This window comes from Ahaetulla prasina, chromosome 4 (assembly GCF_028640845.1).
Source record: "Ahaetulla prasina isolate Xishuangbanna chromosome 4, ASM2864084v1, whole genome shotgun sequence".
In the NCBI taxonomy this organism is placed as follows: domain Eukaryota; kingdom Metazoa; phylum Chordata; class Lepidosauria; order Squamata; family Colubridae; genus Ahaetulla; species Ahaetulla prasina.
This window is the reverse complement of record NC_080542.1, coordinates 91,501,879-91,519,775: the sequence shown is the minus strand read 5'-3', so window position 1 is coordinate 91,519,775 and position 17,897 is coordinate 91,501,879. Positions and strand designations below refer to the sequence as shown.

The 17,897-nt window shown below is 42.0% G+C and overlaps 1 protein-coding gene across 4 annotated transcripts in view; it reads left to right on the top strand.

Moving 5' to 3' along the window:
- The window catches only part of CMTM7 (CKLF like MARVEL transmembrane domain containing 7), a 55,523-nt gene extending 38,812 nt beyond the window's left edge, over nt 1–16,711 (top strand). For 3 of the 4 annotated variants that reach the window (XM_058183765.1, XM_058183762.1, XM_058183763.1), the window contains 2 exons: nt 14,731–14,903; nt 15,359–15,583. In XM_058183765.1, the coding sequence (XP_058039748.1) occupies nt 14,731–14,867 (137 nt within the window). In that variant the 3' untranslated portion in view covers nt 14,868–14,903; nt 15,359–15,583. Of the gene's footprint in view, nt 1–14,730; nt 14,904–15,358; nt 15,584–15,610 lie in introns of those variants that run through there. The other variant, XR_009155152.1, reaches the window with a different exon arrangement.
- Nucleotides 16,712–17,897: the final 1,186 nt, after the last annotated feature.

Below are 17,897 nucleotides of genomic sequence, written 5' to 3'. Positions count from 1 at the left end.
TTCTGTTTGCTCTAGGGATTTTTAGACATTTTGCCTATGTCATAGTCCCAAACTTATTTCAAACCATTTTTAACTATTCTGGAAGTAAAATGATACACTTCCTGATAATGTACAACAAATCATTTGGTAGTGCAAAGCTGAAAGTGTTAACTCAGGATTAAGACCTACCAGATTCCTGCAGATCCAATGCATCTTAATTCTTTGGAACAAATGTTCTTCAAATTGTTGAAATCCAAATTCCTGTGTATACAATTTCTATAATTCCCAGCCAGTAATAACACCGGAATATAACTGAAATTTAATATGGGGTTGAAAGTTTGCTAATTACACATCTACACAAATATATCTTGTCGATATTGCGATAAACTACTGTCAGATTCAATTGTTTTGAATTTTCTGAACGCTACATTTTACATATAGATTTACAATTTTGTCAAGTTGGTGACACTATTTGTAATCTTGGTAATTTCCATCTAATTTTCCATTAAATACTTTAATCCTAGGATTTATTTATTTATTTATTTATTTTATTCATTTTATTAGATTTAGTCATGAAAACCTTTGAAAGGCTAGTGCTTTCCTACCTGAAAACCATCAGGGATCCGCTGTTAGACCCCTTGCAATTTGCATACCGAGCAAATAGATCAACAGATGATGCTGTTAATATGGCTCTGCACTACATCCTACAACATCTTGAGTCTCCAAAGACCTATGCAAGGGTCCTTTTTGTAGACTTTAGTTCAGCATTCAATACCATCATTCCAGACATTCTTCTAACTAAGCTAAACCAGCTACAGGTACCGGAACAGACTTGTAAGTGGATCACAAGCTTCCTAACAAACAGGAAGCAGCAGGTGAAGCTAAGCAAGATCACATCAAATACCTGTACAATTAGCACAGGGGCCCCCAAGGCTGTGTGCTCTCCCCACTTCTCTTCTCTCTGTATACCAATGACTGCATCTCCAATGATCCATCTGTTAAGCTACTGAAGTTCGCAGATGACACAACAGTGATTGGTCTCATTCGAGACAATGACGAATCCGCATATAGACGAGAGGTCGAACGACTAGCCTTGTGGTGCAACCAAAACAATCTGGAACTGAACACACTCAAAACCGTAGAAATGGTGGTAGACTTTAGGAAAAACCCTTCCATACTTCCACCTCTCACAATACTTGACAACACAGTATCAACAGTAGAAACCTTCAAATTTCTGGGTTCTATCATATCGCAAGATCTCAAATGGACAGCTAACATCAAAAACATCATTAAAAAAGGACAACAAAGAATGTTCTTTCTGCGCCAACTCAGTAAGCTCAAACTGCCCAAGGAGCTGCTGATCCAATTCTACAGAGGAATTATTGAGTCTGTCATTTGCACCTCTATAACTGTCTGGTTCGGTTCTGCAACCCAACAAGAAAAACACAGACTTCAGAGGATAATTAGAACTGCAGAAAAAATAATTGCTACCAACCTGCCTTCCATTGAGGACCTGTATACTGCACGAATCAAGAAGAGGGCCGTGAAAATATTTGCAGATCCCTCGCACCCTGGACATAAACTGTTTCAACTCCTACCCTCAAAACGACCAGAACAACTAGACACAAGAACAGTTTTTCCCCGAAGGCCATCACTCTGCTAAACAAATAATTCCCTCAACACTGTCAGACTATTTACTAAATCTGCACTACTATTAATCGTTTCATAGTTCCCATCACCAATCTCTTTCCACTTATGACTGTATGACTATAACTTGTTGCTGGCAATCCTTATGATTTATATTGATATATTGATCATCAATTGTGTTGTAAATGTTGTACCTTGATGAACATATCTTTTCTTTTATGTACACTGAGAGCATATGCACCAAGACAAATTCCTTGTGTGTCCAATCATACTTGGCCAATAAAAATTCTATTCTATTCTATTCTATTATAAACCGCCCTTCTCCCGAAGGACTCAGTGCGGTGTACAGCCAAAGTAAAAAGAAACAATGTACAGTTAAAATAAATTAAAAAACTTATTATACAGTGTGGCCGAAATTAAAACAGTTAAAAATCTAAAAGACCCCAAATTAAAACTAGAAAGAAATTTAAAATTTAAAACTAGACAATTTAAGAAAGCCCCGCACGAACAAACAGATATGTTTTCAGTTTGCGGCGAAAAGTCCGAAGGTCAGGTATTTGACGTAAACCAGGGAGAAGTTCATTCCAAAGAGTAGGGGCCCCCACAGAGAAGGATCTTCCCCTGGGGGCTGCCAGCCGACATTGTTTGGCAGACGGCACCCTGAGAAGACCCTCTCTGTGTGAGCGTACGGGTCGGTGGGAGGCATGAGGTAACAGCAGGCAGTCCCGTAAGTACCCAGGTCCCAAGCCATGGAGCGCTTTAAAGGTGGTAACCAGAACTTTGAAATGCACCCGAAAGGCAACAGGAAGCCAGTGCAGTCTGCGCAGGAGAGGTGTCACATGGGAGCTACGTGAGACTCCCTCTATCACCCGCGCAGCTGCATTCTGGACCAACTGAAGCCTCCGAGTGCATCTCAAGGGGAGCCCCATGTAGAGAGCATTGCAATAATCCAGGCGGGAGGTAACAAGAGCATGAGTGACTGTGCATAGGGCATCCCGATCAAGGAAGGGGCGCAACTGGCGAACCAGGCGAACCTGGTGAAAGGCTCTCCTGGAGACGGCCGCCAAATGATCTTCAAACGACAGCCGTGCATCCAGGAGAACACCCAAGTTATGCACTCCCTCCTTTGGGGCCAATAACTGCTTCAACAGTCAGCTGCGGCTGCAGCTGACTGTATCGGGGTGCCGGCATCCACAGCCACTCCGTCTTGGAGGGATTGAGCTTGAGCCTGTTCCTCCCCATCCAGACCCGTACGGCTTCCAAACACCGGGACAACACTTCGACAGCTTCATTGGGGTGGCCCGGGGTGGAAAAGTACAGCTGAGTATCGTCAGCGTACAGCTGATATCTCACCCCGAAGCCACTGATGAACTCACCCAACGGCTTCATATAGATGTTGAACAGAGGGGCGAGAGAATCGACCCCTGCAGCACCCCACAAGTGAGGTGTCTCGCGGTCGACCTCTGCCCCCCTGTCAACACCGTCTGCGACCGGTCGGAGAGATAGGAGGAGAACCACCGATAAACGGTGCCTCCCACTCCCAACCCCTCCAGCAGGATACCATGGTCGATGGTATCAAAAGCCGCTGAGAGATCTAATAGGACCAGGGCAGAGGAATGACCTCTGTCTCTGGCCCTCCAGAGATCATCTACCAACGCGACCAAAGCTGTCTCCGTGCTGTATCCGGGTCGGAAGCCGGACTGGAATGGGTCTAGATAGACAGCTTCATCCAGGTACTGGGGTAGCTGCCGTGCCACAGCACTCTCTACAACCTTCGCAGTAAAGCGAAGGTTGGAGACCGGACGATAGTTACCTAAAATAGCTGGGTCCAGGGAAGGCTTCTTGAGGAGGGGTCTCACCACTGCCTCCTTCAAGGCGGCAGGGAAAACTCCCTCCGACAAAGAAGCGTTAGTAATCCCCTGGAGCCAGCCTCGTGTCACTTCCCGGGAGGCCAGCACCAACCAGGAAGGGCACAGGTCCAGTAAACATGTCGTAGTATGCAGCCTCCCCAGCAACCTGTCCACGTCCTCGAGAGTCACAGGATCAAACTTATCCCAAATAACCTCCACAAGACGCGACTCCGCCCTCCCACCTGGATCATCCCAATTTCGGTCCAAGCCGTCCCGGAGCTGAACGATTTTGTCGTATAGATAACTACTAAACTCCTCAGCACGGCCCTGCAACGGGTCATCCCGCACCTCCTGATGCAGGAGGGAGCGGGCCACCCGAAACAGGGCGGCCGGGCGGTTATCTGCCAACGCAATGAGGGTGGAAGCGTAGGAGCGCCTCGCCTCCCTCATTGCCATTAGGTAGGTCCTAGAATAGGATCTAACTAGTGTTTGGTCAGCTTCTGAACGGCTGGACCTCCAGACACTCTCTAGGAGTCTTCTCCGGCGTTTCATCTCCCTCAGCCCCTCGGAGAACCAAGGGGCCGGTCGAGATCTACGCCGGGTCAGAGGCCGCAAGGGCACGACACAGTCCAAAGCTCCAGCCGCGGCCCGTTCCCAGGCCGCAACTAGCTCTTCAGCCGAGCGTGGGCCAGGTCCTCAGGAAATGGCCCAAGCTCCATCAGGAACCTCTCTGGGTCCATCAGGCGCCTTGGACGGAACCCACGCATTGGCTCCGTCTCCCTGCAGTGGTGGATAGCGGTCCGAAAATCTAAGTGAAGGAGAAAATGATCTGACCATGACACCGGTTCTGTTTCTAACTTATCTAATATCAGATCATTTCGCCACTGACCAGAGATATAAATTAAGTCCAGTGTGCCACCCCCTGTGTGCGTGGGGCCATCAATTACCTGAATCAGGTCCAAGGCCGTCATGGAAGCCTGGAACTCCCGAGCCGCTGTCGATGACAAGCCCGTCGATGGCAGGTTAAAGTCCCCCATGACTATAAGTCTGGGGGTCTCAACCGCCACCCCGGCAAGCACCTCCAACAACTCGGGTAGGGCTGTGGTCACGCAGCAAGGAGCCAGGTACGTGATCAACAAGCCCATCTGATTCCGAAGGCCCCACTTCACAAAGAGGGATTCACAACCGGCAATCTGAGGTACAGTGGCCTCCCTCGGCTCTAGACTTTCTCTAATAACAACCGCTATCCCCCCACCCCTACCTTGGGCTCTCAGCTGATGAAATGCTCGGAAACCTGGCGGGCATAACTCCACAAGGGGAACACCCCCTCCGGACCCAACCAGGTCTCCGTAATGCCCATAAGGTCCGCGGCTTCCCCCTGAATAAGATCACCAATCAGGGGGGCCTTATTGACCACGGACTGAGCATTACATAACATCAACCGGAGACCAATGTTCTGAGGACCATGACCGCCCGGGGAACGGGTAAAGACTGAGGGGCCGGAGCACGTGATCGCTTTGAGACAGCGAGCCCGTGCTCCCAACACTTGATATGGCCCCCCACTTCCGCCATATCTGCCTCTCCCACTTACCGTACAGATGGAACAATTCTCTACTCCTGGAACGAACCCATCCCCCTCTGCCTTCGGACCAGATGGTACAGTGCCGCGAACAAGCACAGGGGCTAAATCCCTCCCCGACGAGTTATTCCCCCCACCCGTCGTATCCCTCCCTCCCCTTAAAAGACCCCTCTTTAAAAACCTATTTAAAAACCCCCAAAAACTCTTCTTGGCCGCATGCCACCTCTCTGGGTCCCAAGACCCTTTGTTAAGGTAAGCTCTCGATAACCTAGAGGGCCATTCCTGCGAGGCGGGGGAACCTCGCAGTCGTAATAGATCGGTGGATGAGTATCTCATGAAAGAATAACAGTTTACGACAGCTAAAGTGTACAACCCAAGCCGGCATAGATGTTAAACGGCTTCTAGGCCAACCGAGTTGACTGTTCCGCCCAAGTCCAAATGAACCCAGAACCGGCCAAGTCCAGATGATCCAGGAAACAACCAAGGGGTCCAGGGGTCCGGCCAAATCTAATGGTCTCCCCCCCGACAGTTGGTACAATAATATCCTCCTCGGTTGCCGACCACTAAGATGGAATAGTGGCCCTCGGAAACCCAGCATTACTCCATCCTGGGAAAGGGGCTCCTGCCACTCCGTGGTCTGATGGAATACCGCATGCTCCAGTACCGCCAGTACCGCAATTGCCACCAAAGTCACCGCCGTTCCAGAGGCCGCCATTAATAGCGCTGGATCCATGTTAGATTCATGTTCCAGCGTGCCGCAGATAGAAGTCGAGGATGCTCCGCCAATGTGCTGCTGATGAAAAATGCGGCACAAAATCATGCCGCTGAGGAACATTTCAGCGAAGGCCAGGCCTGACTGAAAAGTCAGCTGGGGGGGAGGGGAGAAACAGCCGATCTTCGGGCCCTCCAAAATTTCAGCCCGAGCGGCCCACCACACTGCCGCCAACCTTGTAAGCGGCCAGGGGATCGAACTAAGGCCTGCCCGGGACGACTGCCCCACCCCGAAATGGCCGCCGCCATCCGCTGTCCCTCCGTTGGTAAAAAATGCGATTCAAAAATCCTGCTGCTGATGGAAGTCACGGCCGAGGCTAAACATACCCAAAAAGTCAGCTGGGAGGGGGAGAAATAGCTGATATTCAAGCCCTCCAAGACTCCGGCCCGAACGGCCCACCACACTGCCGCCAGCATTTGCTCATGGCCGGGGATCTCAAAAGCCAGTCCGGGACGGTAACCCCAACCCTAAAATGGCCGCCGCCATCCGCTGCTCTTCCCAAGACTCCGGCCCCGAATTCAGCAGCCGAGAGACCACCGAGGTCCAAAGACCTCACTCTCGGCTGCCAGCATGATGACCCACCTGGGGCTGAAGTCTATGCAGCCCGGCGAGCGGCCGGGGATCTCAAAAGCCAGCCTGTGGCTGTGCAGTCTGCAGTCTGCGAAGTCCGCGCAGCCCGGCTCACGGCCGGAGATCTTAAAAGCCGGTCTGGGATGGTAGCCCCTACCCCAAAATGGCCGCCATCCGCTGCTCTTCCCAAGACTCCGGCCCCGAATTCAGCAGCCGAGAGACCACCGAGGTCCAAAGACCTCACTCTCGGCTGCCAGCATGATGACCCACCTGGGGCCGAAGTCTATGCAGCCCGGCGAGCGGCCGGGGATCTCAAAAGCCAGCCTGTGGCTGTGCAGTCTGCAGTCTGCGAAGTCCGCGCAGCCCGGCTCATGGCTGGAGATCTTAAAAGCCGGTCTGGGATGGTAGCCCCTACCCCAAAATGGCCGCCGCCATCTGCTGCTCTCCAAGACTCCGGCCCTGAACTCAGCAACCGAGAGACCACCGAGGTCCAAAGACCTCACTCTCAGCTGCTGGCATGTTGACCCACCTGGGGTCGAAGTCTGTGCAGCTCGGCGAGCGGCCGAACAGCATCTCGGCCGGGAAACACCAGCCGCCGTCTTCACGAGGATCAAAATACCACTGCCATTACGCACATGCGCAGAAGAGCCAAGGATACATGTCGTTATCTCCTGTTTTGCTATGTGATTATGGACTCCAGACAAACATATGTCTACAATAACTAAAATACTATAATCTCTCCTTTTGTGGATGTTAGCTGGACCATTATATCAAGATAGGAAACATTCTACTGTGACATGTTTTCTCCCTCAATGTGAGTAGTCTTCTTGGCATAATATTAAATTTCAGTCTTCTTCCATGCCTTTTGCTTTGCCTTTCCTTCCACAGAGAACACCTTTTACTAGATAAGTCTGTTCATTTTAGAAAATTATCAGCCTTTTGAATAGTAGCTGTTGGAGGAAATAGGAAGCCACTATTCTATGAATGCATCTATCTTTAATAAGATATAATAAAATAGATTATTTAAAAATAAAGAAAACTTAAATAAATGAAATGCCCTTTTGGGAATGTTAGAAGGTAAGTATACATTGGAACAAAGTCTCATAACTAACAAGTGAATATTATTTATTATAATTTATTGTTATAGCATAGTGCAAAATGTATTTATAATAAATCTATCGCAAGGTGTTTATATTTATCTATCTATATATGAAGTGACCAAGCACTTGATGGAGCACTAGTTACAGGCAAACTCTGTCCACAACCTGGAGTTTGATCCTGATGGGGCTCAAAGTTGACTCAAACTTCCATCTTTCTTAGGTCAGTAATATGAGGACCAAGATTGTTGGTGGCAATAGGCTGACTCTGTAAACCACCCAGAGAGAGCTTTAAAACACTATGGAGCAATGCTCTTGCTTTTAATATATAATAACATACATTAAAAAAATCTAGCTATAATAACAGGATTTTAACCAAAAAAAATTCTCCCCCTTTATGTTAATTTGGATATCCATCTTTTTTCTTTATAACGTTTCAGTTTGCTTGCAAATCATAGAATAGAATAGAATAGAATAGAATAGAATAGAATAGAATAGAATTTTTATTGGCCAAGTGTGATTGGATACACAAGGAATTTGTTTTGGTGCATATGCTCTCAATGTACATAAAAGAAAAAGAAAAAAAATACCTTCATCAAGGTACAACATTTACAACACAATGATGGTCATAGGGTACAATTTAATACTTAATGATACAATACTTAATGATAATCATAAGGTACAAATAAGCAATCAGGAACAATCAATATCAATATAAATCATAAGGATTGCAACAAAGTTGCAGTCATACAGTCATAAGTGGAAAGAGATTGGTGATGGGAACGATGAGAAGATTAATAGTAGTGCAGATTTAGTAAATAGTTTGACAGTGTTGAGGGACTTATTTGTTTAGCAGAGTGATGGCTTTCGGGAAAAAACCTGTTCTTGTGTCTAGTTGTTCTGACGTGCAGTGCTCTATAGCATCGTTTGGAGGGTAGGAGTTGAAACAGTTTATGTCCAGGATGTGAGGGGTCTGTAAATATTTTCACGGCCCTCTTCTTGATTCGTGCAGTGTACAGGTCCTCAATGGAAGGCAGGTTGGTAGCAATTATTTTTTCTGCAGTTCTAATTATCCTCTGAAGTCTGTGTCTTTCTTGTTGGGTTGCAGAACCAAACCAGACAGTTATAGAGGTGCAAATGACAGACTCAATAATTCCTCTGTAGAACTGGATCAGCAGCTCCTTGGGCAGTTTGAGCTTTCTGAGTTGGTGCAGAAAGAACATTCTTTGTTGTCCTTTTTTGATGATGTTTTTGATGTTAGCTATCCATATCTTGTGATATGATAGAACCTAGAAATTTGAAGGTTTCTACTGTTGATATTGATACTGTGTTTCTAGTATTGTGAGAGGTGGAAGTCTACCACCATTTCTACGGTTTTGAGTGTGTTCAGTTCCAAATTGTTTCGGTCGCACCACAAGACTAGTCGTTCAACCTCTCATCTATATGCGGATTCGTCATTGTCTGGAATGAGACCAATCACTATTGTGTCATCTGCGAACTTCAGTAGTTTAATAGATGGATCATTGGAGATACAGTCATTGGTATACAGAGAGAAGAGAAGTGGGGAGAGCACACAGCCTTGGGGGCCCCCTGAGCTAATTGTACAGGTATCTGATGTGATCTTGCTTAGCTTCACCTGCTGCTTCCTGTTTGTTAGGAAGCTTGTGATCCACTTATAAGTCTGTTCAGGTACCTGTAGCTGGTTTAGCTTAGTTGGAAGTGTGTTTGGAATGATGGTATTGAATGCTGAACTAAAGTCTACAAAGAGGACCCTTGCATAGGTCTTTGGAGATTCAAGATGTTGTAGGAAATAGTGCAGAGCCATATTAACAGCATCATCTGTTGATCTATTTGCTCGGTATGCAAATTGCAAGGGGGTCTAACAGCGGATCCATGATGGTTTTCAGGTAGGAAAGCACTAGATTTTCAAAGGTTTTCATGACTACAGATGTTAATGCAACTGGTCTGTAGTCATTCAGTTCGTTGATGGTGGGCTTCTTCGGCACTGGGATGATAGTAGAGCATTTGAAGCAAGAAGGAACATAGCACATCTCTAGTGATTTATTGAAGATATGGGTGAAGATGGGGGCCAATTGGTCAGCACAGACTTTTAAGCAAGAAGGAGTTATCTTTTTTATTTTTTATTTATTTTTTATTTATTTATTTATTTTTGTCACAACAGTATATATAAGCATAAGCATGAAAATAACTATATAGTATATAAGCTTATATATGAGTATAAGTGTAATAACTATATTAATTGGATATAATGAAAGGAAACAATCAGAATAGTATTAGTTTAGTTTAGTTTATTTAGATTTTAGATTTAGATTTAGATTTAAGAGGAGTATTTTATCCATCTTATTTGCAAGTGAATGTACATTTGTTAGGAAAATTAAAGGCAGAGGAATTTTATTGCTTCTATTTCTTAATCTGTTTAAGATCCCAGCCCGTTTACCTCGCCGCTGCTTCCGTCGTTTGGTTTTTTTGATAATCCATGGCTCCGGGGGAATTGCCTCTTCCTTTGTTAGAATCTCCTCCACATTTGTAAAGATGGGGGGGGGGGAATCACAGAAAGCTGCTCCTTAAAGAAATGTTGGTTAATTTTTAGCAGATGGTCTCATGAATAGGAAATCAGTAGTGAGTCGCAGAGTACAATTAGAAATAAAGAAACCATTAGAGAGTATTTCACCGAGGCAGCCTTCGTTGGTGCCATTTTGAGGAAGATGAGATTATCTAGTTAGGGTAATAAAACATCTCCCCCTTTATGTTAATGAAATTCTCTCCCTTTATGTTAATTTGGATATCCATCTTTTTTCTTTATAACATTTCAGTTTGCTTGCAAATCATGCCTCCATAACACTTGCTTGGCAGGTGTAAAGCTTAAATACATAGCAGGTCCTTGGCCATTCAAATCATTAACAAACTATATATAATTTTTTGCTTAGGTAACTTAATAGCTTAGTATAAATTATTAAATCTTGTGATGAAGGGATAGGTCATTTTGTTGTTTTCTTTCTTATTTTCTTCCTTTTCCATTTTCCTTTTCTGTGCTAGTTTTTTTCTTTTTGCTCATTTATTTCATCATGTGTAGTTTTTATTTTTTCACTTACAATGTCTAATAACATTAATATCAATAAGTGTTTAAAGATATTTGAGGCTGAAATAATATTTATCCTTGAAATACCCTTGGGCTCCAATTTGATCCTCCTGCATAATTATAGAATTTAGTTTCTGAAAGGCATACCTTTCCCAGATATAGCATGTTGATTTTCCCTTCATGTCTGTAGGGTTTTTTTTAGTATATATATAAAAAAACCTTTAGTTCCATTATCAGTTTTCTGGAATTCTAATTAGGCATCCTGACTGTAATATAATCAGAGTTTCATCTATGTTAAAACAACTTGTAAGTCACCAGGTAGGACCTATGTTGCCTGCTTTGAACAGCACTTGGCCAGTTAACTATTAACCAATAAAGTTAGCAGCAAAAATTGAATAAACAGTTTTACACATTTTGCATAGTGTGTTACTTATGCATCCACAAAAGAAAGAGATCTTACATTCAGTTAAGGCACCTGGTGCTTAGTTTTTTGATCTGCATAAAAATATTAACTAGGATTTTTGCCATTCAGAATCAAAATACTAAGTATATTGAGTGGAGATAAGGCAATGAGTTGACCGTTCTGGTGCAGGTTATCATTTTTTAAAGCCTCACTCTTCCCCCAAGCCATGAGATGGGCAGGCCCTTTTAAGCTGGAAGGAAGGGTGGAAGGATGCTTTTGTTGTCTCAGACAGGAATTATTTTATTTTTTCACTTACAATGTCTAATAACATTAATATCAATAAGTGTTTAAAGATATTTGAGGCTGAAATAATATTTATCCTTGAAATACCCTTGGGCTCCAATTTGATCCTCCTGCATAATTATAGAATTTAGTTTCTGAAAGGCATACCTTTCCCAGATATAGCATGTTGATTTTCCCTTCATGTCTGTAGGTTTTTTTTTAGTATATATATATAAAAAAACCTTTAGTCCCATTATCAGTTTTCTGGAATTCTAATTAGGCATCCTGACTGTAATATAATCAGAGTTTCATCTATGTTAAAACAACTTGTAAGTCACCAGGTAGGACCTATGTTGCCTGCTTTGAACAGCACTTGGCCAGTTAACTATTAACCAATAAAGTTAGCAGCAAAAATTGAATAAACAGTTTTACACATTTTGCATAGTGTGTTACTTATGCATCCACAAAAGAAAGAGATCTTACATTCAGTTAAGGCACCTGGTGCTTAGTTTTTTGATCTGCATAAAAATATTAACTAGGATTTTTGCCATTCAGAATCAAAATACTAAGTATATTGAGTGGAGATAAGGCAATGATTGACCGTTCTGGTGCAGGTTATCATTTTTTAAAGCCTCACTCTTCCCCCAAGCCATGAGATGGGCAGGCCCTTTTAAGCTGGAAGGAAGGGTGGAAGGATGCTTTTGTTGTCTCAGACAGGAATTGTTTTATTTTTATTTATTATTTATTTATTTTGTCACACAGTATATATGAGCGTAATCATGAAATAACTATACAATATATAAGTATATATATATATATATATATATATATATATATATATATATATATATATATATATATATATATATATATGTATGAGTATGTAATAATTAAATTAATTGAATACAACCAAAGAAAACATTAGGACAGGAACGGTAGGCACGCTGGTGTCTTAAGCACGCCCCTTATAGACCTCTTAGGAATGAGGTGAGGTCAATAGCAGACAGTTTTTGGTTGAAGATTTGGGGATTTTGAGAAGAGACCACAGAGTCAGGTAGTGTATTCCAGGCATTAACAACTCTGTTACTGAAGTCATATTTTCTGCAATCAAGATTGGAGCTGTTAATATTAAGCTTAAATCTATTGTGTGCTCGTGTATTGTTACAACTGAAGCTGAAGTAGTCTTTAACAGGAAGGACATTGTAATAGATGATTCTATGAGTTAAACTCAAATCATGTCGAAGACGGCGTAGTTCTAAATTTTCTAAACCCAGGATTTCAAGTCTGGTGGCATAAGGTATTTTGTTGTATTCAGAGGAGTGGAGAACTCTTCACGTTCAATTGTATTGATGTCGGAGATGTGGTATGGGGTCCAGACAGTCGAGCTGTATTCAAGAATTGGTCTAGCAAATGTTTTATATGCTCTGGTTAGTAGAGTAGTGATTTTGAAGAAGAAGCTATGCAAGATTAGGTTTACAACTCTTAAAGCTTTTTTTGTGATGTAGTTGCAGTGGGCTTTGGCACTTAGATCATTGGATATGAAAACTCCAAGGTCTTTAACAGGGTCGGGATCATCTGTAAGGTAATGTCCATCAAGCTTGTACTTAGTGTTTGGGTTCTTTTTTCCAATATGCAAGACTGAACATTTGCTGGTAGAGATTTGGAGCTGCCAAGTTTTAGACCATTCAGATATAAAGTCAAGGTCTTTTTGAAGGGTAGCTGTATTATTGGTGGTTTTAAATAGTTTGACATTGTCAGCAAAGAGAACACAATTACTCTTTTTTCATATATTGCTTTCTAAATTTTGTGGAGCTAGTATCTATTGAAAAATTGCTCCAAGCACATTGTGGGCTCCAATTTTCCCAGTCTTCCCTATATATTGTGCTGTTTTATTCTAAACTAAAGCATTTCGTCATTAGGATTCATTAGGAAAAAGAAAATAAATAAATGTATTTACACATCCTAATGCCAAGGATAATCATTCATGCATTCATGTAATGGTCCAGCATCCCTAGTAAATGTGTATTTTGCAGAAGTTACTTCACTTAGAATAGCTGTGCTGCAAAATTTTCTAAGCATTATGTGTATATTTATGAGTGCCTAGTTGAATAAATAAATCAATATAGCTGTTTTTCATTTGCCCTAATAATATATATTGAATTCTTATTTTACCTGTTATAGATAATTTGATACTGCTTTTGTGGATCCTTACAGAGAATTGTATTCTCCATGTACATTAGTAATAAGTGTAAATTGATTGTAGTGTATCACAACATGAAAAAGGAACAGTAGAATGCAGTGGATTTTTAGTAAACATTCTTCATTCTGAATGGATCTTTTATATTGATAGGTATACAATTCTAAAAATATAATAAAAATACGTGGCAAGAGAAGTAAAAACTAACCAAAGAAATCAAAAGAATATAGAAAGTTAAACTGTATGGTTGAACAAGAAAATTTAAAATTTTGCCCCCAAAAAGAAATTCTTACTAATTAAGGGGAGCACAACCCAGAAACTGGGGTAGAACCATCTTAAACCATCTTATAGTTTAATAAGCATACTCATATTCACAGCAGGTTAAATGAAACGCCCAATTTTAAAAGCTAGAACCCAAAGGCAGGAAATGCAGAGAGGTAAGAAAACGATTTCTGAGATGCAACGGTTGTTGGTTCATGGGGAATGTTTCCAACTTTTGCCAGTTATAGCTGAGTTGATGTAGAATATATTTTCTATTTTGATTTTTTAATTTGGATTCTCCTTAGTGATCTAGGTCATAAAGATTGGTCTACAATCTGTGAAATATTAGCAGCTGGAATTAAAAGAGGATAATTTCTCTTTGTTTAAAAGACAGACCCTTTCCTTCCAACAGGATCTTTTTCTGCAGCCCTTCTTGTCTTCCAGGATCCAAAAATTTGACCAGATGAAACAGGCTGCTGTAAAGTAACCTCAGGAGTAGCTGAAAAGTGCCAGAAGATGGCACTCTATGCCCAGTAAGAATGCTTTTCAGAGTCACTGTATCTCAGTATACCATTCCAACTTGCATGTTTTTCTAAGCTTTTCCCTCAACAGGTGTATACATTTTGAAGTAGCAAAAGACTCATATGGTAGCATCTAAAAAATAGGAGAGAAGAGAAAAACCTACAACCTACAAATTACTGCAATTTTAATGGTAAACGTCTCATTAAATTTAAGGTTTCCAAAATATCTCAAATAGCAAAACTTTAGAGTAGCACAGAGTACCTTCCATCAAATCCAGAGCAGGGTTTTTATTTTGCAGACACATCTATTGTATAAAAGATGTAGGGGGAAGGGGTTAGGATCTGCAATGAAGAGTCAGCACCAAACAATAACTTGTAAGGAGTCTATAAGGAGTTATAGTGTTATAGATAATAGTATTTATTGTAATAAGCGTGAGAACCCCAGGGCCTCACAACTGTACTTGCCTTTCAGAATGGTGGAATGGACAGATGCGTGACAAATTCCCAAGGAACGGGGCTTCACAAGTTGTTCAAGGTGGGGGGAACCCACAAGCAAGCACATCACATCTGTCTTTAGAGGAACAGTTGTCAGATTGGAGCAGCAGATAACCACAACTCATGGATCGGAAGAAGTGGAAATGCAAGGTATGAACTGATATTACATGCATGTGTTTATATGAATTTCCAGGCGGCAGTCAATATGTTATTTATACTATAATAAGTAAGAATAAAGTAAAGGTAAAGGTTCCCCTCGCACATATGTGCTAGTCGTTGCCGACTCTAGGGGGCGGTGCTCATCTCCATTTCAAAGCCGAAGAGCCAGCGCTGTCCGAAGACGTCTCCGTGGTCATGTGGCCGGCATGACTCAACGTCAAAGGCGCACGGAACGCTGTTACCTTCCCACCAAAGGTGGTCCCTATTTTTTCTACTTGCATTTTTACATGCTTTCGAAACTGCTAGGTTGGCAGAAGCTGGGACAAGTAACAGAGCTCACCCCATTACACGGCAGTACTAGGGATTTGAACCGTTGAGCTGCCGACCTTTCGATCGACAAGTAAGTAAGTAAGAATACTAATCGCTAATTATTTGTGTGTCTACAGATAGAGGCAGTGAGCAGGGGAATGCAGAAGTATCAAGTCCTACCACATCAGAAAGTGTTCATCTGAGTATTGAATCGCAGCAGACTCCATCGTGCAGTGCATGGAATATACAAGGACAGGAATCTGAGCCCCAGCAGTCCATATCACATGACATATAAGGTTAATTAAAACATCCAGTAATTTCTAAATAGGTTGTTTGTATTCATTAAACTGTGGCAGCTCTTTGATATGTTTTTATTTTTATTTATTTAGAACTGGCTTGTAAAAAGTCAAAAATGGGGGATGAGAATCAGCAGTTTACACCTACATACAGTGACATTTCCAGTGAAGAGTGGGATATGTCAGAAACACAATCAGCAGAGGAATGGGACTCTGGAAGATTATGATTCACTAAATACACCAGAAGCACTGCCTATGTACCTGGAGAGTTCAAGAATGGCAGAGGGCCCTGCAGCATTACAGAGTGATAGAGTACTATGAACGCTATAGATTTGTAAATATGGAACATATTCAATCATTCACACAAGCTATAAATGTTGTTCATAATGAGATACAGAATCTTTTGAATCATATTTCCAGAGATATACGGCCCTGGACTTTGTACAATTAAGGCTGGATGTTGAGGAATTAGGCAGGCCACTCTTTAGTGTTAGAAGGCCACTCGAGGAGTTAGATGCTGATCAGTATCTTAGCTATATAGAGAGCTTATTACAAAGCAATGTGGAGATCTTATGAAGGAACTCTTTGGAATTAACAGTCCCGATTGTTAAAAACCACGAGGGGGGAGGCCTTAGAAAGTTAGGAACAGTTCTATTCAGTAAAGTCTTGGAGAAGAAAAGGCAACACCTGGTTGATTTCAATGTGGATGGCCTATTTCTGTGTTTTGTGTGCAGCCTGCTGTCGTTGTTAGATAACCACTTGTCTACTAAACAAGAAATTATCACCAGAGCAGGGGCGGGTTCTAAATTTTTTTACTACCGGTTCTGTGGGCGTGGCTTATTTTGTGGGCATGGCTTGATGGTCATGTGACAGTGGGTGTGGCTTGACGGTCATATGACTGGGTAGGCGTGGCCAACTCAATGTCTCTCATGTCAAGGGGTACCTCGCCTGGCCTCTCCCCTCCTAGCCTTTTCACACCCAGCCTCAACGTTCTGCAAAAATGTTGTTCACCTTTTTTCAACTTTATTATCTACATACTATAGATCAGGGGTCTCCAAACTTGGCCACTTTAAGACTTATGGACTTCAACTCCCAGAATTCCTCAGCCAGCTTTGCTGTCTTTTTTTAAAAAGTTTTTTATTTTCCATAATAATTCCCACAATTTGTCCAGTGTACAGTACAATCACTTATCCAGCAATAGATCCTATTATGCTCAATCAGGCCTGCTCGGTTGCCACTCCCTTCCTTAATCCTTTCTACCCTTCTCATCCTTCTTCTACTTTCCCTACCATCCTCCTCCTCACTTTCCTGGTTCCCCTCCTCCTTCCCACTTCTCACTTCCATCCTTTCTAACCCTCTATCTTCCCCTCCTTCTCGTCCTCCTATCCTTTCTTCCCCCTCCCTTCTCTCCTACCTACCTGCCTACCTACTTTCTTCCTTCTTTACTCTTCTTTCCTTACCCTTTCCCTTCCGGAGTGGTTACCGAGCAGCCCCGACTTTACACCATTCCAACTTATTTAATTCTACCATTATTCCTGTACAATGACAATCAATCAATTTATAATCTTCCCCTTCCCCCCCCCATTTCCCCCCCCCCCCGAGACTTCCCAGAACAGAATACAGGGTATAGTAACTAACAAACATAATCTAAAATATAACATAAAACATAATCCATTTCACACCATCACACTATCAATTCCTTTCTTTCTTAAACTCTATTACATAGCAAATCCTAACTTCACTCAAAAACTAATTGATATTTTTTAATCTGATACTTATTTTGAATATAATCAATCCACTTTCTCCATTCCAAAATATATTTTTCTTGTGTATAGTCTTTCAAGTAGGCAGAAATTTCTGCTAAATTTGATACTTTACTAATCCATTCTCCAATTGTAGGTAAGTCTTCTTTCTTCTAATATTGTGCAATCAATAATCTTGCAGCAGTTATTAAATTCAAAATAAATTTTGTCTCTATAACAGTACAATCTGGAATTATTCCTAATAAAAAGAACTGTGGAACAAACTTGATCTTCTTTTTCAGAATGTTCTGCATAATCCACCATATTTTAATCCAAAAAGCTTTAACTTTTTTGCAAGTCCACCATATATGATAATAAGTAGCATCCTCACAATCACATCTCCAACATTTTGCTTTCACATTTAGATACATACGCAACAGTTTTTTCGAATCTAAATGCCATCTATAAAACATTTTATAAAAATTTTCAATTAAATTTTGTGCTTGCGTAAATTTAACATTCTTCACCCAAATTTTTCCCCATGTTTCTAACATTATAGGTTGTTGAAAATTTTGTGCCCATCTTACCATACAATCTTTAACCAACTCCATTTCTGAATCAATTTCTACCAATACGTT